General features: G+C 39.2%; 1 protein-coding gene across 1 annotated transcript in view; it reads left to right on the forward strand.

Moving 5' to 3' along the window:
• Positions 1 to 27,552, forward strand: part of lrp2a (low density lipoprotein receptor-related protein 2a) — a gene marked incomplete at its 5' end in the record, with an annotated part of 148,918 nt that overhangs the window by 119,969 nt on the left and 1,397 nt on the right. The window contains 17 exons of the mRNA XM_079821156.1: positions 6,642 to 6,764; positions 6,914 to 7,042; positions 7,207 to 7,338; positions 9,925 to 10,056; positions 10,635 to 10,778; positions 11,129 to 11,294; positions 11,402 to 11,530; positions 13,930 to 14,150; positions 14,228 to 14,407; positions 15,748 to 15,867; positions 16,095 to 16,185; positions 18,695 to 18,762; positions 18,977 to 19,094; positions 20,710 to 20,836; positions 24,129 to 24,236; positions 24,331 to 24,432; positions 25,417 to 25,488. Coding sequence (XP_079677282.1) covers positions 6,642 to 6,764; positions 6,914 to 7,042; positions 7,207 to 7,338; positions 9,925 to 10,056; positions 10,635 to 10,778; positions 11,129 to 11,294; positions 11,402 to 11,530; positions 13,930 to 14,150; positions 14,228 to 14,407; positions 15,748 to 15,867; positions 16,095 to 16,185; positions 18,695 to 18,762; positions 18,977 to 19,094; positions 20,710 to 20,836; positions 24,129 to 24,236; positions 24,331 to 24,432; positions 25,417 to 25,488 — 2,162 coding nt within the window. The remainder of the gene's footprint in view (positions 1 to 6,641; positions 6,765 to 6,913; positions 7,043 to 7,206; positions 7,339 to 9,924; positions 10,057 to 10,634; positions 10,779 to 11,128; positions 11,295 to 11,401; positions 11,531 to 13,929; positions 14,151 to 14,227; positions 14,408 to 15,747; positions 15,868 to 16,094; positions 16,186 to 18,694; positions 18,763 to 18,976; positions 19,095 to 20,709; positions 20,837 to 24,128; positions 24,237 to 24,330; positions 24,433 to 25,416; positions 25,489 to 27,552) is intronic.

Consider the following 27,552-nt stretch of genomic DNA (forward strand, 5'->3'; position numbering starts at 1 on the left):
AATCGATCACATCCATCCATCCAATCGATCACATCCATCATCCAATCAATCACATCCATCCATCCAATCGATCACTCCATCCATCCAATCGATCACATCCATCCAATCGATCACATCATCCATCCAATCGATCAATCACATCCATCCATCCAATCAATCACATCCATCCAATCGATCTCATCCATCCATCCATCCAATCGATCACATCCATCCAATCAATCACATCCATCCATCCAATCAATCACATCCATCCATCCAATCGATCACTCCATCCATCCAATCGATCACATCATCCATCCAATCGATCACATCATCCATCCAATCGATCAATCACATCCATCCAATCAATCACATCCATCCAATCGATTACATCCATCCATCCAATCAATCACATCCATCCATCCAATCGATTACATCCATCCAATCAATCACATCCATCCATCCAATCGATCACATCCATCCATCCAATCAATCACATCCATCCATCCAATCGATCACATCCATCCATCCAATCGATCACATCCATGGATGTGATCGATTGGATGGATGGATGTGATCGATTGGGTGGATGGATGTGATTGATTGGATGGATGTGATCGATTGGATGGATGGATGTGATTGATTGGATGGATGGATGTGATTGATCGATTGGATGGATGGATGTGATCGATTGGATGGATGGATGTGATCGATTGGATGGATGGATGTGATTGATTGGATGGATGGATGTGATCGATTGGATGGATGGATGTGATTGATTGATTAATTGATTGATTGGATGGATGGATGTGATCGATTGGATGGATGGATGTGATTGATTGGATGGATGGATGGATGGATATAATTGATTGGATGGATGGATGTGATCAGTTGGATGGATGTGATCGATTGGATGGATGGATGTGATTGATTGATTAATTGATTGATTGGATGGATGGATGTGATTGATTGGATGGATGGATGTGATCGATTGGATGGATGGATGTGATTGATTGGATGGATGGATGTGATCGATTGGATGGATGGATGTGATCGATTGGGTGGATGGATGTGATTGATTGGATGGATGTGATTGATTGGATGGATGGATGTGATTGATTGGATGGATGTGATTGATCGATTGGATGGATGGATGTGATCGATTGGATGGATGGATGTGATCGATTGGATGGATGGATGTGATTGATTGGATGGATGGATGTGATCGATTGGATGGATGGATGTGATCGATTGGATGGATGGATGTGATCGATTGGATGGATGGATGTGATTGATTGGATGGATGTGATCGATTGGATGGATGGATGGATGTGATCGATTGGATGGAGGTGATTGATTGGATGGATGGATGTGATTGATCGATTGGATGGATGGATGTGATCGATTGGATGGATGGATGTGATTGATTGGATGGATGGATGTGATCGATTGGATGGATGGATGTGATCGATTGGATGGATGGATGTGATTGAATGGATGAATGTGATCGATTGGATGGATGGATGGATGTGATTGATCGATTGGATGGATGGATGTGATCAGTTGGATGGATGTGATCGATTGGATGGATGGTGTGATCGATTGGATGGATGGATGTGATCGATTGATTAATTGATTGATTGGATGGATGGATGTGATCGATTGGATGGATGGATGTGATCGATTGGATGGATGGATGTGATTGATTGGATGGATGGATGTGATCGATTGGATGGATGGATGTGATTGATTGGATGGATGGATGTGATCGATTGGATGGATGGATGTGATCGATTGGATGGATGGATGTGATCGATTGGGTGGATGGATGTGATTGATTGGATGGATGTGATCGATTGGATGGATGGATGTGATTGATTGGATGGATGGATGTGATTGATTGATTAATTGATTGATTGGATGGATGGATGTGATCGATTGGATGGATGGATGTGATCGATTGGATGGATGGATGTGATTGATTGGATGGATGGATGTGATCGATTGGATGGATGGATGTGATCGATTGATTGGATGGATGGATGTGATTGATCGATTGGATGGATGGATGTGATCGATTGGATGGATGGATGGATGTGATTGATTGATTGGATGGATGGATGTGATTGATCGATTGGTTAATTGATTGATTGGATGGATGGATGGATCAATCACATCCATCCATCCAATCGATCACATCCATCCATCCAATCAATCACATCCATCCACCCAATCGATCACATCCATCCATCCAATCGATCACATCCATCCATCCAATCGATCACATCCATCCATCCAATCAATCACATCCATCCATCCAATCGATCACATCCATCCATCCAATCAATCACATCCATCCATCCAATCGATCACATCCATCCATCCAATCGATCACATCCATCCAATCAATCAATTAATCAATCAATCACATCATCCATCCAATCGATCACACCATCCATCCAATCGATCACATCCATCCATCCAATCAATCAATTAATCAATCAATCACATCCATCCATCCATCCAATCAATCACATCCATCCATCCAATCGATCACATCCATCCATCCAATCAATCAATTAATCAATCAATCAATCACATCCATCCATCCATCCAATCAATCACATCCATCCATCCAATCGATCACATCCATCCATCCAATCGATCACATCCATCCATCCAATCGATCAATCACATCCATCCATCCAATCAATCAATCACATCCATCCATCCAATCGATCACATCCATCCAACCAATCGATCAATCACATCCATCCATCCAATCAATCAATCACATCCATCCATCCATCCAATCGATCACATCCATCCATCCAATCGATCAATCACATCCATCCATCCAATCAATCGATCACATCCATCCATCCAATCGATCACATCCATCCATCCAATCAATCACATCCATCCATCCAATCGATCACATCCATCCATCCAATCGATCACATCCATCCATCCAATCAATCAATTAATCAATCAATCACATCCATCCATCCAATCAATCACATCCATCCATCCAATCGATCACATCCATCCAATCAATCACATCCATCCACCCAATCGATCACATCCATCCATCCAATCGATCACATCCATCCATCCAATCGATCACATCCATCCATCCAATCAATCACATCCATCCATCCAATCGATCACATCCATCCATCCAATCAATCACATCCATCCATCCAATCGATCACATCCATCCATCCAATCGATCACATCCATCCATCCAATCAATCAATTAATCAATCAATCACATCATCCATCCAATCGATCACACCATCCATCCAATCGATCACATCCATCCAACTGATCACATCCATCCATCCAATCAATTACATCCATCCATCCAATCAATCACATCCATCCATCCAATCGATCACATCCATCCATCCAATCAATCAATTAATCAATCAATCACATCCATCCATCCATCCAATCAATCACATCCATCCATCCAATCGATCACACCATCCATCCAATCGATCACATCCATCCAACTGATCACATCCATCCATCCAATCAATTACATCCATCCATCCATCCATCCATCCATCCAATCAATCACATCCATCCATCCAATCGATCACATCCATCCATCCAATCAATCAATTAATCAATCAATCACATCCATCCATCCAATCGATCACATCCATCCATCCAATCAATCACATCCATCCATCCAATCGATCACATCCATCCATCCAATCGATCACATCCATCCATCCAATCGATCAATCACATCCATCCATCCAATCAATCACATCCATCCATCCAATCGATCACATCCATCCAATCAATCACATCCATCCACCCAATCGATCACATCCATCCATCCAATCGATCACATCCATCCATCCAATCGATCACATCCATCCATCCAATCAATCACATCCATCCATCCAATCGATCACATCCATCCATCCAATCAATCACATCCATCCATCCAATCGATCACATCCATCCATCCAATCGATCACATCCATCCATCCAATCAATCAATTAATCAATCAATCACATCATCCATCCAATCGATCACACCATCCATCCAATCGATCACATCCATCCATCCAATCAATCAATTAATCAATCAATCACATCCATCCATCCATCCAATCAATCACATCCATCCATCCAATCGATCACATCCATCCAATCAATCAATCAATTAATCAATCAATCACATCCATCCATCCATCCAATCAATCACATCCATCCATCCAATCGATCACATCCATCCATCCAATCGATCACATCCATCCATCCAATCGATCAATCACATCCATCCATCCAATCAATCAATCACATCCATCCATCCAATCGATCACATCCATCCAACCAATCGATCAATCACATCCATCCATCCAATCAATCAATCACATCCATCCAATCGATCACATCCATCCATCCAATCGATTAATCACATCCATCCATCCAATCAATCGATCACATCCATCCACCCAATCGATCACATCCATCCATCCAATCGATCACATCCATCCATCCAATCGATCACATCCATCCATCCAATCAATCACATCCATCCATCCAATCGATCACATCCATCCATCCAATCAATCACATCCATCCATCCAATCGATCACATCCATCCATCCAATCGATCACATCCATCCATCCAATCAATCAATTAATCAATCAATCACATCATCCATCCAATCGATCACACCATCCATCCAATCGATCACATCCATCCAACTGATCACATCCATCCATCCAATCAATTACATCCATCCATCCAATCAATCACATCCATCCATCCAATCGATCACATCCATCCATCCAATCAATCAATTAATCAATCAATCACATCCATCCATCCATCCAATCAATCACATCCATCCATCCAATCGATCACACCATCCATCCAATCGATCACATCCATCCAACTGATCACATCCATCCATCCAATCAATTACATCCATCCATCCATCCATCCATCCATCCAATCAATCACATCCATCCATCCAATCGATCACATCCATCCATCCAATCAATCAATTAATCAATCAATCACATCCATCCATCCAATCGATCACATCCATCCATCCAATCAATCACATCCATCCATCCAATCGATCACATCCATCCATCCAATCGATCACATCCATCCATCCAATCGATCAATCACATCCATCCATCCAATCAATCACATCCATCCATCCAATCGATCACATCCATCCAATCAATCACATCCATCCACCCAATCGATCACATCCATCCATCCAATCGATCACATCCATCCATCCAATCGATCACATCCATCCATCCAATCAATCACATCCATCCATCCAATCGATCACATCCATCCATCCAATCAATCACATCCATCCATCCAATCGATCACATCCATCCATCCAATCGATCACATCCATCCATCCAATCAATCAATTAATCAATCAATCACATCATCCATCCAATCGATCACACCATCCATCCAATCGATCACATCCATCCATCCAATCAATCAATTAATCAATCAATCACATCCATCCATCCATCCAATCGATCACATCCATCCAATCAATCAATCAATTAATCAATCAATCACATCCATCCATCCATCCAATCAATCACATCCATCCATCCAATCGATCACATCCATCCATCCAATCGATCACATCCATCCATCCAATCGATCAATCACATCCATCCATCCAATCAATCAATCACATCCATCCATCCAATCGATCACATCCATCCAACCAATCGATCAATCACATCCATCCATCCAATCAATCAATCACATCCATCCAATCGATCACATCCATCCATCCAATCGATTAATCACATCCATCCATCCAATCAATCGATCACATCCATCCACCCAATCGATCACATCCATCCATCCAATCGATCACATCCATCCATCCAATCAATCACATCCATCCATCCAATCGATCACATCCATCCATCCAATCGATCACATCCATCCATCCAATCAATCAATTAATCAATCAATCACATCCATCCATCCAATCGATCACACCATCCATCCAATCGATCACATCCATCCAACTGATCACATCCATCCATCCATCCAATCAATTACATCCATCCATCCATCCATCCAATCAATCACATCCATCCATCCAATCAATCAATTAATCAATCAATCACATCCATCCATCCAATCGATCACACCATCCATCCAATCGATCACATCATCCAACTGATCACATCCATCCATCCAAATGATCACACCATCCATCCAATCGATCACATCATCCATCCAATCGATCACATCATCCATCCAATCGATCACATCCATCCATCCAATCGATCACATCATCCATCCAATCGATCACATCCATCCATCCAATCAATCACATCCATCCATCCAATCGATCACATCCATCCATCCAATCGATCACATCCATCCATCCAATCGATCAATCACATCCATCCATCCATCCAATCAATCACATCCATCCATCCATCCATCCAATCACATCCATATATCACTATATAAACCTTGACATTCTTAAAGTGCATAAAACCTATCCAACTAGTATATTTCTAGTATAATTTGTATAGTATATCAGCTATATAACCCAATAAATGCAACTTGCCATTTTAGATGTAGAACAAAGTTTTAACAACACAAACTTTACGTGTCTCCTCAGTGGACATCTCATGTGATCCTCCGTTCCGTTTCCGTTGTGATAACACCCGCTGCATCTACAGTCACGAGCTCTGCAATTCTATAGATGACTGCGGTGATGGAACCGATGAGAGGGCGGAGCATTGTGAGTGACGGCCAATTCATAGATTTTCACATCAATTAGACTAGCATTTATTATGCTAACTATATGTAATATGTACATTTTGAATTCCCCTCATTCTAATGAAACTGTGGCGCGTTAAAACACTCTGCTTTGTGTGAATGATTGCTCAGGTGTGACTCCCACACACGGACCCTGCTCTACAGACGAGTTTAAATGTGGAAATGGTCAGTGCATTCCTCTGAATTACGCCTGTGATGACTATGACGACTGTGAAGACCAGACCGATGAGCTCGGCTGCTGTGAGTTTTGTTCATTTACTCTCCCTTATGCTGTTTATTATTTCCTTTCTTGCAGGAACAAAAGTGGATGACGATCCATGCTAACAAGCTCCAAAAAGGACAAAAAAGACTATATCCCTTTGTCCTACATGTTTTTGTAACATTTCTTCATCTCTCTTTGTTAGACTACGGCCATGGGCGCTCATGCAGTGAGAATCTGTGTGAGCATAACTGCACAGATTTGTCGACCGGAGGCTTTATTTGCTCTTGTAGACCTGGATATAAAGCTCACCCGGAGGACAAGAACACCTGCGATGGTTTGTGATGTCATCTTAATACTTTCTTTATTAGAAGACCTCAATATTTACAATAAAGCAGGCTTATATAGAGGCATTCCGGAAGCCAGCCTGGACAACGGGAACTCCTGCAGGGGCTTCAGTGACTGATCTGTTTCAAAAACTCAAATCGCAGTTCATTTTTTTAATTCGGTCCTTTGCATGGAATCTTTTCTGTCTGGATGGGAGCAACATAAGAAGTACATGCCGTTCATGCACACAGCTTAGACACAATGTAATAAGTTAAAAGGCTTACTGAGTTTTAGTAATTTTGTTATTCTAGTTTGTCATTTTCATTAGATTTTTAAATATTTCTATGTAACTTTAATTATTTTATTTTGAGTTTTAGTAATTTTTTGTACTTTTTAAGTAAAAAAAACATTTGTTTACAATCACTAGGACACATTTCTCAATACTCGGGTCACTTATTTAAAACTCTTCACACAGTGAGCACAACAACCGTCTATGTGGGCTAAACTGTGGATCCTTGTACATTGCTTAGGCACAAAATGCATCAGTGACTTTTATTTTCAAAATTATATTAATTCTTCACAACCACCACCAAAACTCTGTGTAGCTACAGGCCAATTTGCACGTTTACATACTTTTTTCAAGACTTTTAAACTTAGAGGTTCACTCAAATGTGAAAATGACTCGCCCTCAGGCCATCCTAGGTGTATATGACTTTCTTCTTTCAGCCAAACAAAATCGGCCTCGTTTAAAAAAATATCCTGGCTCTTCAAAACTTTATAATGGGAGTGAATGGTACCTTGTTTTTTTGAAGCCCAAAAAAGCACATCCATCCATCATAAAATTAATTCATACGGCTCCAGTGGGTTAATAAAGGCCTTCTGAAGCAAACTTACACAGGTGTTACAACTTTTTACAATCGCTAGGACCCATTTCTCAATACTTCGCTTGCTTTTTCAATTTCATTACCATCTAGACAAAAGGGGAAAGCGTATCATTTTGTTTTGTGATGTACACATGGACCATGTAACATACACGGCGGTGAATTCGAAACAGTAGAGAAGTGTCTTGTTTTGTAAAGAAATTAAAAAAAAGAAAACATTGAATAATGCTACCTGTTGTTAGTGTTTTTTAGGTCATTGTTTTATGAGTGACAGTGTGTGTTTGCTGGGAGACTATTGTTAGTGTTATGGAAGAATTGAGTTGATTTGAGACATATTAAGTGTTTTGGTAGTTTTAGTGTAGCCTTGCTCCGCCCTCCTACGTACTTCCGCTCAATTTTCATTTTCCTTCAGTACTCCTTCTGGGACTGCTGTATATTCTTAGGTTTTCTCCGAACAAATTTTAACCGGTCCAATCAGCGAACAGAGGGAGTGGCTGAGAACGATGATGTTGATGTCGTGCGCTAGTTTGAGTTGTAGTCCAGTAATGGCGGCGGAGAAAGATGCGAGGGAAGCCATTCGGTCCGTTGTGGCAACGCTGCCGAATATCCAGAAGTTAAAGCCGGAGCAAGAACAATCTTTGCTGAGTTTTGTTGGTGGTCATGATATTGTGGCCCTCCTCCCCACTGGGTTCGGGAAAAGTCTGATTTTCCAGCTCGCTCCGTTAGTGGTGAAGGAGTTGGCTGAAGCCCTATTCGGACGGTAATTGTTTCTCGTTCTTCGGAATGTATTGTCATTATTTACAGGGGCTAGTCAGTGATTTTATTGCTGTCCGTTTCCCACCACCCACGTAAAAATCCCCAGCCGAATTACCGACTGCTTTTCACAAACACCAAGGTCGTGTGGTCATTTAATTGCTGTCCTAATCCACATCTCTGAGTTTTCAAGAATATATCACTTCAAAATTAACTGTTTATATCCTTTTTGACCACTGCAGAGCACCGTGCGGTTGCGCTTCGCTGTCATTTGGATGCATTTCTAGACTTGTATTTCTTTAAATGCTGGCAAGTATTTACAAGAGCAATATATTCACTGAAGAAAAGCACGTAAACATTTGAATTGGGCCGTTATTTACGGCAGCATTTATTCTTATACCAAGCATATGATATTTTATTTACAACATACAATCATGTTACGGACCACGTGAGCAGAGCGTTCCTGATCACAAAACTCTCCCCGCCACCGTGAATAAATCACAATCCGAATGCACAAGTTTTAGGTTTTATCACTGAGGTGGCTGCACAGTTATTTTTACGGACTTCCTTGTGAGAAACAGAGGCGAACGGCGCACGACATACGTCACGACCAAACGTTAGCGATTGGTTATGGCAGATCCAGAGCGGCTCTTGGCAGATCCAATAGTTTTAAACTTCAACAGAGAACCCGCCTTCAAGGAAGTAAACGCTTGTCAATGGAGAGTGGCCAGACTCTCTGTACAAATGAAATGTACGAGAGTCTGGCTAGTTTTAGTGCATTATGAATGTGAAATGAACTGCTGAAAGTTGGTTAGGAGAACTGTACGAAGGGTCTTGAAAAAGTAGCCCAAGTATTGGGAAATCAGTCCTAGCGATTGTTAAAAAAAACACTGTAAACTTATTTTATTTCAGTTAGTTTATTCCTGCATGTGTAATGTGAAGTGTTTTCTCCCCATCTGCAGATGTGAACGAGTGTGAGATTTATGGGATGTGCCCGCAGCTGTGCGAGAACACTAAGGGCACTTATGAGTGTTTCTGCGCCGAAGGCTTTCGATCAGTGGGAGAGCAGCCAGGAGTCGAATGTGCCGCTGAGGGTGAGGCCTGAAGCTTTATTATTTCTCTCTCTGATTATTTATCCTCTTTTTTAACCTTCTATGGCCTCTAATATGGCTCTTCTGTTAGGTGTTCTTTCTATGTTCCTTTGTCATTTGTAGCATTCTATGTATTTTTTTCTAAAACCTAGTGAGCTGCCTACATAACAGCATTTTAAAGTATCATACGAGCGTTCTTGATGCAAAGGTAGATAGTAGGGGTGTAACAAGATCTCGTGACATGAGTGACAGTCACATTAGCTACATTTTTGCTACATTTTGCGGGCAAAATAGTCAAAGGTCAATTGTCTAGTCCACCCTATTCTTAATGTGAGAGTGGGTGCGGCCATCAAATGTGTCTGGCTTCCAGTGTCATTCGCTTCTAGTTATTTTAGCTATACAAAAGCAGTACGTTACTGGTATTTGCTATCATGCTATTTAATGAATTATCATAATCATAAACAAGCTGGTTTATAGCCCAAATAGCTGCATACATATGCAGCAATGCAAGTCACCATGGAAGCTGTGTCGTCATTCAACATGTCCCTTTCTCACTCTCCTGTTGTTGTTTTTTCTCTCAGGAAATCCTCCCGTGCTGTTATTGCCTGATAATGTGCGCATCCGTCGCTTTAATCTCTCGTCTGCACAGTACTCTGATTATGTGGATAATGCAGAGCACATTCAGGCACTGGACTACCTGTGGGACCCTGAAGGCCTCGGTCTCAGTAAGACACTGTTCACGGGATATCCCACCCAATATCATATATGTTTTGATGCAGATGATGCACAAGGAAGCACAATTTACAGCACAATAAAGCAGAAATACAATTATTTATAGTATAGGAATGCACTATTTGTTTTGTTTCTTCTGATTTTTTAATTATATTTTGCAAATCATATTGGAGCTGATTGGTTTGTGACTTGAATTCTTTATTAAAGAATGTTTTGAAATCCATACCATCCAATGGTCCTGAAAACATGATCACTGTTGCACTGTATTATCTTCTTGTTTCTATAATCAGGTTTATGAATGCAAACTGAAGCATAATTCTGAATTTCTGAAAATGATTTTCAGGTATAGTGTACTGGACAGTGTTGGGACGAGGCTCTGAGTTTGGCTCGATCAAGAGGGCATATATGACCACGTTTGATGACCATGGAAATAATCCTGTGAAGGAGATGGACCTGAACCTCAGATACATCTCCAGCCCTGATGGCATCGCTGTGGACTGGATTGGAAGGTTTGCGCACTGCTTTTATGAACTTAACTTTACTTGAGGTCTGATGCAGACAGTTCCAGAGGAATAAATATCCATCTGCTATGTGTTTTGTCTTTTCCATTATATAGCCATATTTACTGGACGGATGCTGGGACTAATAGAATCGAAGTGGCTAAACTGGATGGACGTTACAGAAAGTGGTTAATTCACAGCGATCTTGATCAGCCGGCTGCTATTGTGGTCAACCCTGGTCTGGGGTAAGAACATAATTATGTAACTGCTCATTTGGGATTTAAAAAATCAGTGGGCAGTCTTAAAGGGCCATGAAACCCCCTGTTTCAGCAGCCATCAGTTCTCACCACAGTTTTGAAAAATGCTATAAAAGTGGGTTTGGTTAAGCTGCGGAGTGGAGACTCACTGACAACACAGTTTTATGAGCCATTTGATCGCTAAAGAGCGGTTACACTCACAGTGTGGATGAATCGCGTTTGTTTCGAAGACTCGTTTTTGATCCAATAATGGATCTCTCACGTACTGAATACGATCTCACTCTTTAAAGTGCCTTTCAATCAACGCGTGCTGCTGTGTTAAGCGAGGCATCTTCTCATTGGATTAGGACACGCAGACTTGTGAATAATTAAGCGAGTCGTCTTCTCATAGGATAAGGACACGCGGTCTCATGAATAATTAAGTGAGGCCTCTTCTCATAGGATAAGGACACGCAGACTCATGAATAATTATGAGACATCGCCGTACTTTAGTACGAGAAAACGTCACATTCTGAGACGTTGTGCACTTTTATTTTAAACTCATTTTATCTCATTTTCTCCAACAATCAAAACGAATGGATGGTAACATTGACTTCTATGATGCTCAACACTCATAACTTTGTTTAAATCTCAGAAAATTTGGTTTAGGGTTTCATGACCCTTTAAGGGAAGCATGGTCATAAATCCTGCACTGCAAACAAATTATTATTTCTTAGTATTTTTGTCTTGTTTTCCAGTACAAATATATTAACATTCTTAAATCAAAATACATGTACTTGAGATGAAAAATGACGTGAGATGCAAAGTCTGAAAAACGTATCAAAATTAACTGAGTTTATGCTTAAAACAAGAACAAATATCTGCCAATGTCAGGGGTCTCGTCATGATTTCAGAAGTGAAGGGGACAGAAAAGTCAAGTGTAATATAAGTTTATTATGACCTTTGTCTAATTGACAGGTTTTATTTTTCTCTTAGCTCTTGCTTTCGATGGCTTTCAAATGTAATACTATGTGTTTTTTTAAAGACACTCAAACAACTTAATGAGGCCTTTTTCACGGAATAAGAAAATCTTTTTTTTATAGTTTATATACTGTAATAAAGGCTGTCAATTAGCACAGCATTAAAACACACATAAACCATATATTGTTGCAATCGTGTGTTTATTGTCTTCACATTTCATCAGTCAAAACGTTTCTGCTCTTTATTCAGCTACATCGATAGCTGGATGCCTTCCGGGAACTATTACCGCCCTCCTGCGGCATATTATGCTCAAGTCTGAATTAAATTAAATTAGTGTTTTTAGCACTCCATAAGGCTCACACCGCCTCGTTTTGGAATAAAACGTCAGGTCATTTATATATTATCTTGTCTCTTTGAGTTTAAATCGAGCTTTATTCACATTGGCCGACTAAAACCACGGCGTGAACACACTTACCCGAAAAAAGTGCAGGAGACAAATTTATGTTTTATAAAAAAAAATTATTCCCAGCATAAACGGCCATGGACAATGGGGTCAGAAAATAAAAACGTAGTTAATAAAAATTCTGACTCCTTTGGAAGATAATTTGTTTGTGTTTTCAACATGTTTTTTTTAAGAAAACAAGATTTTTTATCTTATGTTATGTCTGCATCTCAAGTAAATGTATCTTGAATTTTTTGATATTATACAGGAAAACAAGACAAAAATACTGAGGAAAATCCATTTTTTTGCAGTGTAGAAATATCGGCCAATTTTAAAGTTGAAATTAAACAAAAATATCTTTACAATGAAATAACTTGAAGACATTTTTCAAGTTATTTTTGGCTAGATATTGCTCTCTTGTGGAGCTTATGTAGAGATTTGTTAGTGAATCGTTCTTTTTGTTCTGATTCTTTTCTATGAATTGTCAAATCGGTTCTCAGTATTGATCATCACTCTTAAAAATAAAGGTTCTTTGTTGGCATTGATGGTTCCACGAAGAACCTTTAAAGGCAAATTCACACTGCACCGACCAAATCGGACACTCTCAAGATTACAGTATGTGACTTTTAAGACATTCCATGACCCGACAAGTGCCCCAACAGACACCAACAGGGGTAACACACTGATCCAACATAAACCTGACAAAGTATCTGTTGCCGTCTGTCAGTTCAATGTGAATTGGCCTTGACATCCATGGAACCTTTCAATTTTTTATAGTGGGCAAAGGTTCTTTTTTCTTCACATTAAGAAAATATTTTTCTTTTAAGAATTATTCACTGAAAGGTTCTTTGGGGTACCCAAAATGGTTCTTCTATGGCATTGTTGCAAAAAACCTTTTCGGGACCTTTATTTTTTAGAGTGAAGAACTCACGCTGTGCTGTTGTTGTCATTAATGAGCATCATTTTGTGCATGTATATATTATAGTAAGATGTTCTGGACTGACTGGGGCAGAAAGCCCAAGATTGAGACGGCATGGATGGATGGGCAGAACAGAGAGGTGCTGTTAGAAGAAGATCTGGGCTGGCCTACTGGTTTAGCTTTGGACTACCTGAATGAAAACCGGATCTACTGGTGTGACTCAAAAGAGAACATCATTGAGTCCATGAAAGTGGATGGAACAGACCGGCAAATTATTATATCAGGAGGTGAGACACTGGAGAATAAGACGGGAACATCTTTAACTTTTGACTGGCCGCCGTTCTCACGTTTGTTGTCATTGCAGACATCGGGCATCCCTACAGTCTGGATGTGTTCGAGGGGCATGTGTACTGGACGACTAAAGAAAAGGGAGAAGTGTGGAAAAAAGATAAGTTTGGGAAAGGAGACAAGGTGAAGGTGTTGACCATAAACCCCTGGCTGACTCAAGTACGCATCTACCAACAGCACAGACACAACCACTCAGGTGAGACAATAAAAGGTTAAATGAAAATGTTAAACAGGTGCAGCAATTGTTATAAAAGGCTATAAATAACATATTTCAACAACATATGACCAAATCCACATTAGATCGCAATTAGAAGTTATTGCAAACACTCGTTGGTGATTTAAAGTATGTTTTGAGTAAAAGCTTAGTATTAATCGTATAAATTGTCTTATGTAGCTTGATGCTAATTGTAGCTCTAATGCACTCGCTGCACAGGTGCAGTTTATTCAGATGTATTTTGTCAAAAGAATTCACACAAGTTCTGCAGAATTGTTTTTATTTTGTTGTGTCTTCTAGAAAGATTATTTATAATAGGTGGATAAATGTATATTGGGATCAAAGCGATGTGGATGGGAAAGCCATATAATGTCAGAAGGCTAATAGTGGCTGAATAAAAACAAAAGAATAATGATAAAAAATATGACGCGTGAGAACAATAGAAACATGAATGGGGCAGTTCGACCCACCAGACATAGACAATATAGTGCAAGGGAGCTTACAGGGGGCAATATATTTTGTATTAGCCTTACCTAAAAATGTTTCATGAAATTCATATTTTTAGAGATAACATCCTCAGATTTGAAATGAAGCATGACCACACTTGTGTCTTCAGCTTCATTGTATTTCTAAATTTCTACACTACAACCACATAATTGTTTTTATACATTTAAAATATATATTGTTAATATTTTTGTTTTTGTTTTTTGAGATTACATTATCTTGAAACTAAACTCTCAAGTGTTGGCTTTCTCAATATATATGTTGGTTATGTATCTATTCAGAAGGACTTATGAGCATCATTTATGCCCTTATATTTACATTTAAGAGACATTTAAGGGCATGGGGTGTTCCTAGATAATAAAATGTGATCTTATATCCTAGTATGAATAGTTTTGTCGACTAACAGTAAACGGTATATCACACTGTAGTTGTTTTTGCTGGAAATTTGAAAACATTTCTATATTATATAATCATGTGTTAAAGCCTATATTTGCATAAATCAGTGAATGAAAGGTACTCATTTATCTTATTTATTTATGAATTTTGATGGAATATTATGATAAAGGATACATTTATTATTGCCTAATTTAAAAGCAAAAAGATTTAAACCTAATACTATAAAATGGATAGTTACAAACCTTAATTCTGGCTTTTAGTGCCTTTCTTTTTATCTTTTATGATATTTATCTCATCTCAGGTGAATTAAGCTAAATAAAAGCGCAAATCCTTCAATTCCTTTTCAAATTCTGGTGACTGGTGGGTACATTTCTTGTCCAATTCCTGTAAAGGAATAAATCATTGCTGACTTTCTCTTGCAGTACTCAACCCGTGTCAGGACGCCTGCAGTCACCTGTGTTTGCTGCGGCCGGGCGGATACACATGTGCCTGTCCACAGGGATCCACGCACCTCACCTTCAACAAGAATGAATGTGATGCCGGTAAGAGATGCAGATGCAGAGATGCCTCCTGCTGTTTGTTTGACCACATAATATCCCATCAATCCATTTCATAGCACACATGCATGTGCTGCATCTAATACTGCATGATTTCATTATTGCCATGTGATGTTTTGAAAAGGTGTGTGGTGTGTGTGTGTTTGACTTGTTGTGATGTGATACATTGTGGCTGTGTTACATTATCTCATGCCTGGCCTTCGCACCTGCAGCCATTGAGGCAGAGGTGTCCATGCCGCTTGCATGCAGATGCATGAACGGAGGAACATGCTACACTGATGAGGGAGGCCTGCCCAAGTGCAAGTGAGTGTGACCGCTAGTCAAGATCATCACAGCATATAGTATGCATATATGCATGCATATTTAAATATCATTTACTCTTTTGAAGTTTTTTAAAGCAGTATCTTATGTTCACCAAGGATACATGTATTTGATCAAATATAAAGATTTTCAATAAATATACTGTAATATTTCATGATTAAAGGTGGGGTAAGCTATATCTGGTAACCGATGTTGATATTTTCAAATCACCAAAACAAACAAGCCCCAACCCCAAAAGGGTCTCGCCCCTATTTTGATAGCTCCGCCCCACACATACGTACGCAACGCAGGCAACGACTAGGGTGGCTATATGTCCGGATTTTGGCCGGACAGTCCGGATTTTAAGCCCTGTCCGGCATCCGGCACAGCCTCAATCCAGACACTCATTTGTCCTCTTTTTTGGAGTTGCACTGAATCTGCCTAAAAAAACCCCGCTCTAGAATCTTTTTTGGGACGCAGCAGCAGCATAGCGTCTAACGCCGTAAGATCTCTGGTCAAACAAACGATTGGCTGAAAGCAGTGTCAAATAAATATCTGTTATATCATTGGTTAAAAACAGAAACGGAAAAACATAAAACTAACCGACTAGCCACAGGTACGTCTTCCCTTAGGTCATTTTTTCAAGAAGCAACATCACCTTGGGATGACAATCTCCACTGCAGAGCTTTGTAAAGTCTAGCATCACCAGTCATACTGTATAAAAGAAATACATAAATAACCAAATAATGAATGCGAATTTCAGTTCTTAACAAAGAGCTGCCTGAGCTGCTGCAGAGGGTGAACTTCTTTGTTAAGAACTGAAATGTGTATTTATTTATTTTTCGCATTCATTATTTGTTTATTTATGTATTTCTGTTATTTCCAGAAATCAAGAAATGTTATGTTTTCAGGCACTGTGCACTTTGCAAGACTCATCTCAGTGGTCAGTTTTTGAAACAGACATCACAATGTCTTGAGTAAATACAATTACTGTGAACAAACACTTTTTTGCCTCTTCTGTTACACATAGGTCTACATCAAGATATATCCTAGAACAAATGGTCTGGCAAGGAATAGAGTAGGATATTTCAGAATCACTGTACCACGATACCATTGATATGATGGATAACATTGTATTGTAGTTGCGAGTACACCAGAGTCCTATGCAATTATTCTTGCCTCACTAAATGCTGCAAAGTGTCCTCCATTTTGGTGTTATGGAAATGGCCACCCTAGCAACGACTATGGCGGAATCTGCTGTGCCAGCCAGCCGAGGGTATGATGTCATCAATAAGTGAAAGCGATGTGTTACTATGGTAATCCAGGTCGAATGTTCAACGAAAAAAGACATCCCTTCCATCCCAAAAACACGAACACAGTTCTCATGAACAACTCAATAGCACGAGCACGACAGTCCAACTAACGAACATATTACAATTATGACAAGATTAGAGGGTTATATCGATCACTAAAAGAGGAAACAAACATATACTAGGAGTTTATTGTCTTACTTTTCGGACACACTGTGAGCTGACGCTTGAAACAGACAGCGGTTTAACGTTATAGGATGTGGAAATGAATGGGCCAACATATATTAGTTCTGTGAAACAAAACAAAATCAATGTTACTCGCCTATCAAGAAGAAATAAAGCAACCTCGGCCTTTACTCCTTGAGTTCACTCCAGTGCTGGAAAGCTGATACTTCTTGCCTGATCGTAAGCCTTCTTTTGTTCCACAGACATTTTCCACTTTTGTTTTTTATCTGCCCTCTCTCTCTTTCTGTCGTCGCTCGGCTAATGCCCGTCCTGTGTGTCGTGTCTTTTGAATAATGACGTGCACTGAGCGCTCTCTTCTCCCCATCATTAGTAGACACGCCCCTTACTGCTGATTGGCTACGTTTGTTTTAGTACTTGGCCTGAGACACTTTTCTAAAGCATTTTTTAAATACAGCTTACCCCACCTTTAATATATTGTATTTATATAATTTATATACAGTGAAAATCTGCTTTTTCAGTGCCTTTCTTTAATCTTTTTTCTTTAAATATATTTTAATTTATAAATATAATTTGTCATACTCAAAACCTCTATATTTTGTGATGAATGACCGTTGCAAAATGAAACATAATTGAATTGATTGAAATATTTAAAAAAAAAATTAAATGACTAAATGCATTTTTTTAATTGAATAAAAAATACATTAAGCTGCTAAAATGACTCATTCTGAACTGTTGCAACATATAAAACACATTTGAACACAAAATTCAAAATTGTTTCTGGAAAAATGTATCAACATTACAAATGTACATGAGGTAAAAAATAATAAATGATTAAAAAAAATGCCATAACACCTTTAAGGACATGGAATAGGAAAATAATTATTTTAATTCCTTTTTTAGAATGAAACTGGTGAAATGCAGTAAGTCTCTAATAGTAGAAAGAGAAGTCATTTTTCCAAAGCGATTTGAATTGAGCTGTAGAGTGTCTCTAACGGGTCAGTGTTTTTTCTCTGCAGGTGTCCATACGGCTACTCTGGAAGTTACTGTGAGATGGGGAAGTCTAGAGGTGCTCCTGCAGGGACAGGTAAACAAACTGTTAATTAGTTATGTGTAAGTGTAAAGGTATTCATAAGTGTTGCGTAAACGCCTTTACTCACAGTTTTTAACATGTGATGCTGTTATTTATCGACTCTGATTACTCTAACAAGCTCGTTCTGCAAGTTTAAGGAGCATGTTCATTTCAAATGAAGTGTAATGAGACCGCACTAATATATCTTACATATTGTGTGTGTTTGTAGCTGTGACCGTCCTGTTAGCAGTGGTTATTATTCTGATTGCTGGAGCTCTGCTTGCGGGACTTTTCCTCAACTACAAGCGCACCGGCTCTCTCATCCCGTCGATGCCTAAACTACCCAGGTACAACACAAACATACCAAACACACTGCTCAGCTACTTACAGTAGAAACATATTTGAACACTTAAGCCACACTTAAAAACATATGACTTCACTTTAACCAACCGGTCTCGAGGTGCTTTTAGTGGATGTATGAACAGTACATTTGTTGTCAATTATTTTATTTTTTATTTTTGTGTTGAAAACTCACCAAGGCTGCCTTTATTTGAGCAAAAATACAGTAAAAACAGTAATATTGTGATATATTATTACAATTTTAAATAACTGTTTTCTATTTTATTAATAATTTATCACTACCCCAGTCTTCAGTGTCACATGATCCTTTAGAAATCATTCTAATACGCTGATTTGCTGCTCAAGAAACATTTCTGATTATTATCGATTTCGAAAACAAAATATGTTTGTGGAAACCATGATACCGTGATTTTTTTGATGAATAGAAAGTTCAAAAGAACAGCATTTATTTCAAATAGATATAGATATAGTCTTCTTGTAAAAGTAAATATTAGAGTTTATTATTAATATGTATTGTTATATTGATTCATATTGTTACGACTTCTTATTCTGATCAGGGGTCAGAAGTAGTAACATTGAGATTATGGCAAAATATTGAGTGACGGAGGTGACAAGAGATAACGCAAAACAAAGTAATGCGTAAGAAAAGTGATTTATTATAAAAAAGATAAAATATAAGTACAAAGAAATGTGGATAACTCACAATAATAATTATGATGGAAATAATCAAACGAAGAGAAAATATAAGCAAATCTTTACAAGAATGCAAAGTAATATAAATAATAATTAACCCAAGAGAAAAAGGGACGTAATTAGTGACGCCAAAGAAAAGAAAATAACAAAACAAAACAGAATCTAACTTATAATTCAACCTCTAACCTACCTAAGAAAAAATAAAATAAGATGAATCAAATCTTCGGCATCAAACGTCCTAGCTTACTTACTCTAACTAACCAAAATAGAAACATACAAAGGGTGGCGTTCACACTCTTACCGGGGCTCTCTATACATCGAGTTATCTAAGTGTTGCGCAATTTAGGTCACGTGACATTTAACGTGTCCCTTTTACTCTAGGGCAGAAACAACGGCATCAGAAAACAGATAGAAACTAAAAGGGGGAAAAAATTGCATACAAAAACGAGATGGCCAACTAAAAGTGGTAGGGTTAAGATAGTCACAGAACAAATGATATTGGCGATACAAAAACCACACAAAGCGGAGCGGCGTGAAAACCAAGTTGCTCCTTCGCGGTTAACTTTGCGTCCTTTTAAATGCTGGCGGGGAAACTTGATTTGCTGCGGAGGATTTGACGTCAAGCCACCTGATGGAAACTGACAGGTTCCCGAGCCTACCAAGTGTAGAGAGGAGCTTAAGAAAATGAGAGAGGGGAAAGAGAGAGACACACAGACACACCTACAGGGACGTAACACTCCCACTCCCACCTGTTTATGGAAAAATAAAAATAAGAAGAAGAACATGCATCAATATTATACTCTCGGGGATAATGATAATGTTTAAATATTCTTCCATGTGTTCATTTATAATTATTATTCCGGATAGTCAGATATCATGTACCAATTTGTTCTCCACTGTTTTTCTTAGTCTGAGCAGCCTGGTGAAGTCGGGGGACACAGGAAATGGAGTGACGTTTCATTCGGGCGACAATGTCACGATGGACCTGGAGCCTCAGACTCTGGGGGTGTCGTTCATCGACAGGGCCATGCAGCTGGTAAATGTGGCCTTTTTAACAGTAACTTGTGTCTCCTGAACTGTTAAGTGCACTCCATGACTTATCTATGAGGCGTAAAATCCCTGTTCGATCTTTTGACCCTAGTGTTAGTGTTACATCATTTCCAGGACTTTGAAGTGCACTAGTTTCTCATGGGACACACAAAACTCTTGGCTATTTAAGATCCTGTTAAAAGTAGTGGTAGACTGATATATCTAGTTCAATAATGAAACGATAGAGGCCGCAGGCTGATAGGTCTGCAAACGATCACATCATTACCGCATAGCACAAGCTGATTGGCCTCTGCTGCCTGCAGCCAATGAGATTGCTTGCGCAACATTTAAATAGTCAGGTTCAATGTTTGCTGTAAGCTAGTCTTAGCTAATCATAGTTGTTGTAACCTTCCATCTCCCCATCTCCACCTGCCTAGATCTGCTATGGGATTTATGTATATCTATTTATACAGCAGCAGCATATCTTACATGCTCACAGCAGCGTGTCTGTGTATCTATTAGCAGTAGCTAGTCCATACTTGCTCTGCAGCAGCAGCACAGCAGACCTAGGGCCAGATTTATTAAACAGGGAAAATTAGTGTAAGAGCGCAATTCCATAAAAGCGTGGATGGGAGTGGAAAGTTCTGCGTGTGATCTACTTATGACACGCAAATTAAAGAACACAGATGCAGCCGGATCATTTCCATAATGACCAACATAATCTACCAAGAGCAGCGCAAATATGCGTCTGGTTTAAGACATGGGCCATTTCTCAATACCAAGTACATGAACTTCTGACTTGTGTTGTGTCCTTGGTAGTTCAGACTTGCCAAGTTCGACTCTGGAGAACGAACTCTTGAGGACGGGAGGACACAAGTCCAGTAATTCTGCTAATGGTACATCAGCGTCACTCAGCTCGCTCTCACTCCGGTTATCTCTCTATGTATACTTTAGTCTACAATAAAACGAAATAAAGCAAACAATTCAGTCAAAAATACAAAGTCAGCACTAGTAGAAATAGCCTAAAAATATAAAGTTATGAAACTTCACTTTGCCCTCAGCCAAAACGATTTGCTAGGAAACTTATTCATGAGACCAAAGATCACCGGTTATATCTACACAAGACAAATTATATCTCATGTTTAACCACCACTGGACATCAGAGCCAGCGACAAACGTCAGAAGGACTAGCCAAGGAAAGGCTGCTCTCGGCGGGATTAATGAGCGCTGAGCACCGGTGATCGACTGGATCTCACATCTCTGAAAACGCCAGATCAAATTTTCTAATTGCCGCTATCTTTATAAATAAACCATAGGTTTGAGCTTTAAAGGGCACCTATTATGCCCCTTTTTACAAGATGTCATATTGGTCTTGGGTGTCCCCAAAAGATGTCTGTAAAGTTTCAACACAAAATACCCCACAGATAATTTATTATAACGTGTTAAAAATGTCATTTTGAGGCCTGTCTTTAAAAAGCGCTGTTTTGGTGTGTACCGCTTTAAATGTAAATGAGCTGCATATCCCTGCCCCGTCATTAGAAGAGGGCGTAGCATATACATCTCTCAACAATGGCGGATTGCATACAGGTCTCACAGGGCGGGTCTATGTTAAAATGGCAGTGTCCGTCAAACCTTGCGGGCGGGCCTTTGCAGTGTGATGTCACACTGCAGAGAATCTGAGAACAGCTTGTTCTGAAACACTGCTCATGATTTTTTGGTGATTAAAAACAAAATACTGGGTGGATATTTATTTTTATAGGGTGGTTGTTTACACACACTGTCAACACACATTTATGTTCAAACATCATGTAAAAGTGGATTTTGCATAATAGGTGCCCTTTAAACAAGTACATTCTCACCTGAAAAGTCTTAAAACTACAATTTGTGACACATTAACAGTAGTATTTTTAAAATATGCTGGGTTACTCATCCGCTATTGACGCTTGCTGGTTGGTGCGAGATGCATTCTGGGATACCTGAGTCCACCTCTCGATGCATCCTCGATAAAAGGGGCGGATCAAGGACACATCTGGGGATTTGAACTGTACTTGGCTATATGTGAACTTTGAAATGGAACAGTACTTGGTCAGCGACTGAGGACGTTTCACAAGTCCACTTGAACACAAGTACAGACAAGAACGCATATTAAGAAACGCCATGCTTTTTTGGGTGGTAAATAATGGAGTTAATACCAGTAATCAAACTAATGCAAACCTTAGTAAATCACCTTGCATGACTCATTTAAATACTCTCCTCCCATAAAGTTTGCGTCTGAAAGGGAAACTCCTACAAATGCATATGCAATAAGGTCAGCCGCAAAGATAACCCTGTCCACGCCTTTTCAGCGCTAATTTATCACTGCGTGTCTTTAGTAAATCCTGACAGTAGTTTTTTAACACCAGAAGAGGGTTTGCGCTGACACAAGCTGTTAGTAAATCTGGTCTCTAGTCCGCCAAGACCAAATACGTCATAATTGCCATATTCAATAACATACAAAAACTATTCCAAGAGTTAAAAATACGTTATTCAAATGAGACTATGATAATTACATACCTAACTCTTACGCTGCATTCACACGGGGCGTCGGCGTTAACGTTTGGCTGAAGCTTCGTGCTGATGCGACCCTCATAGTGACAACAGCCAATCACACGTCTGCTCTGGGGTTGCATGAACGCAAATTGGCTAGCGTCTGCTCTAGGGTATTTGCATAAGGCGATCTGATTGGATCGCCGATCTGCGTTGGCGCTTGAAAAATTGAGAAATCTTCAACTTCTGCCGCTTGCAACGCGAGTGAAGCGACGCAATTCAGTCACCCATTCAAAGTTAATGAGAAGCGTTAACGCCGACACCCCCTGTGAATGCAGCGTTACACTTCTGTTTAAAAAGTTTGGGGTCAGTAATATGTTTTGAAAAAGTAATTAATACTTTTATTCTGCAAGAATGTATTAAATTGATCAAAAGTGACAGTAAAGACATTTAAAAAGAAACAAAAGATTTTCTTTTCAAATAAATGTTTTTCTTTTTCTGTTTATCCAATACTCCTGGTGAACATAATACACTTTAAAAAAAAAAACTTACTGACCCCAAACTTTTGAACAGGATTTTGTTTAGTGCCAAGTAGACATGGTTATCTGCTGATAATCTCAGATTTAAGTGCCCAGACATCGGCGGATTTAATTCACCTGGCTGGTATCGGTCTAGCTATGGGTCGTAGCATTAGAAAAACAACAACTACTAAAGATATTTAACAAAGACATTTTCTTTGTGTCTGATCTGAAATGTCTGTTTTTTATTATTAGGATGAGAATTTTGCAGACTCAGGGAGGCAGCCAGTCACATTTGAGAATCCTCTGTACTCGACTGTATCCGGCCCATCCAACGACCCAGCAGTAATACATGCTACACAGGTATATCTACTACACGAAAGCCTTTCATAACCTTCAAACGGACATTTGAAATCTGAGCGGGGTCTTTAGTTTTGTGTTTCTGTGCTTCATACAGGTCACTGTGAACGTCAGTGGTGACCAGGTGGAGAACCCTACGTACCACACTGACCAAGCAGTGGAGGTGAAGAGCGTACCAGCAGAGCAAAATACCACACAGGTTAGGACACCTGAACATTTTCCTCAGTTTAACTATATTTTCCACTACGCATGCTAGCAGTGAATAGCTACATGCTAATAGCGAGTAGTGTTAAAACATGCAAAAAATCATAACTAATTATTAAAACATGATAAAAACAAGTCAAAATGTTGCTAAAACATGTTAAATTATGTTAACATCACTTAGCTACATGCTAAAACATGCTAAAAAACCATAGACTGTAACAAAAAGATGGACGACGCACCTTCATTCTCTTCCTTTGGAGTAAGTGAAGCCGCCAGTGTCCAAATATTGCGCTGACATCTTGGAGCCTGAGTCTGCGCAGTCGTGAGCGCGAAGTGCAGCCAGGATATCAAGGTCCCGCCCACAACAACTTTTTGTGAAATAAACAGTTATGGAAATGTAGAAATTAAAGTTAAAGCTCCAATCTCCTCCCGAAGTTCCCGAAAAATGTCCGCCTCAGTGACTACATCACCTTAGGGAAGTTGTCAATCATAATGTCACACCACTGTTTTTATAGCATCAAAATAAACAACTAAAACTTATTTAAAGAACGAACACTTGAACTTAGATCAGCATGATGAAAACTGCCTAAAATGACAGAAAACATCTTTGTTTTGAAAAAATGTATTTGAAGTGTAATTTGATTGTTTAGTTTGTCTAGATGGATAGATATGGAGAGGGCGGGGTTTATGACCTATACTGCTTCCAGCCACCTGGGGGCGATCGAGACGCTCTGGATTCACTTTTCAGGACTCGTGTGGCACACTTGTTAAAAACGTGTTGACATCATGTTAGTAACATACCTAATGTGTAGGCATCATGCTAAAACAACACCCATACCCCTCTTAGAATATCATAGAGACGTATGGGTGAGCTTTTTTGACTCGAGGCAGTGCAGTGTGCACGGCAAGCACTACTAGTACATGTCTAGTTTCCTATTGGTTCTCCATCATGTGACCATGTTTTTATTTTATTATTCAGGAGTCCAAATGGAGTTTCTTTAAAAGAAAACTGAAGCCAAGCACAACATTTGAAAACCCTACTTATTCAGAGGTGAGCAGCAAGACAAAGGCAACTTCAAATATAATATATAATTGCTTTTATAGCAGAATGTTGAATGTATATTGACCACGCTTATATGCACATTAAAAGTGAAATTAATATTGGAATTTAGTCATATTCTGACAGCCAGCCAAGCGATCAAGGAAACTACTTTTTAAGAAAATCACAAGCATTTTGTCGTAGGAGTCAGTGATATTCTGTACACAATAACTAGTATATAACAAGTACAGTACACAAGCTAGAACATGGGTGAAATTCAGAAAAGAGAAAGAAGTTGTTGAATAGATAAATATTAAAAAGGAACATGGTAATATAGTCAAAAAGTATGGCAAGAGTCATAACCTACGTTTTGTAATTCATTGTGCTTTAAATCTCATATTTGAACTACTTAAATATTGTTTGTTCCACATCTAGCCTTAGTTTAACCATGTTCATACTTTTTATCTGAATAAATGTAATTGTTTTCACAATGGACAGAAAAATGCTGGTTCTAAGCTATTTGAATAAATGCATTTTGAAAATATAATTTTAAAACAATCAAATAGGTAAAGTGTTAGTTCACCCAAAAATGAAAATTAGCCCATGATTTACTCACCCTCAAGTCATCCTACGTGTATATGACATTCTTCTTACAGACGAATAAAATCTTCCAAGCTTTATAATGGCAGTGAATTGTTGTTTAGTTTTTTAAAATCCATAAAAGTGCATCTATCCATCATATAACTGCTCCACACGGCTCCGTGCACTGTTTAATAAAGGCCTTCTCAAGCGAAGTGGCGCGTTTGTGTAAGAAAAATATACATATTTAAAACTTTATAGACTAAAATAACTAGCTTCCGGCAGAAAGCCGTATGCAATTCAACTTCAGGCAAAAGAGTAACCCCTGATCGCAAGCTTTGACGCCTCTCGTGGATAGAGCTGAGCAACAAACTCAAGCTCCTCTTCTCTTGTATCGAAATCCTCCGCCATTTTTCTTTAAAAATTCCCGTTTTAGACTCTAATTCATGACCGGTGTTTTGATTTACTGTATCTTCTGCATTCGTCAATACGCATGCATAGTGTTTTAGTCAAGACCACCTAAACCGAGACCAAGTCGAGACCAAGACTTTGTGGGGTTGAGACCGAGTCAAGACCAAGACCAGACCAGACCAGCACTCCAGCAAGACCAAGACCTTCAAAAAATGGTCTTAAGACCGGTCTCGAGACCAAGACCGGTCTCGAGTACTACAACACTACGCATGTCAAGGGTTCAAGGGTCAGGGGTTACTCTTTCGCTGTAAATCGACTCGTACGGCTTTCTGCCGGAAGCTAGTTACTTTATTCCAGAAAGTTTTAAATATGGATATTTTTCTTACACAAACACGCCACTTTGCTTCAGAAGGCCTTTATGAACCCCGTGTGGAGCAGTTATATGATGGATAGATGTACTTTCATGGACTTCAAAAACGACAATCACTGCCATTATAAAGCTTGGATTAGCCAGGACTTTTTTAATATAACTCTGATTTTATTCGTCTGAAAGAAGAATGTCATATACAAGATGACTTGAGGGTGAGTAAATCATGGGCTAATTTTTATTTTTGGGTGAACTAACCTTTTAAATTTGAAGGTATTAGACCTGGAAAGTACTTGAAAGGTCCTTGAATTTGAAGTTAACCAAGGTGTGGAAACCCTGTTTTAAGTAAAAGAGTCAAAGTCAAGGTGTCACTGCAGCTGCCGTTAGTAGCTCGAGTTGCTGTCCAGCCTGAAAAATACAGTTTTTTGAGTGTTTTGAAACAAGATTTATGAGACAGTTGTCAGATTTATTTGGTGATTTCGAACATGATATTTAATCATAAGCTTGTTAAACAGCTTTGTAGATTTGGATGTTTACCCATTGAAAGAGATGGGAGCTGCACTTGCATGACTGAAACAGCCGCCCGAGAGGCGTTTCAAAGATGGCCACCAAGTGAAATGATTTGCTTTAAAGCAGAATATGGGTGTTAATCTGAGAACGATGTGCAGGTGGTCACTGACACTAATGTTAAAGCTGACGCGGTCTTTGCTCTTCCACGT

The sequence above is a fragment of the Gobio gobio genome, assembly GCF_949357685.1.
Source record: "Gobio gobio genome assembly, chromosome: 7".
NCBI classification, from domain to species: Eukaryota; Metazoa; Chordata; class Actinopteri; order Cypriniformes; family Gobionidae; genus Gobio; species Gobio gobio.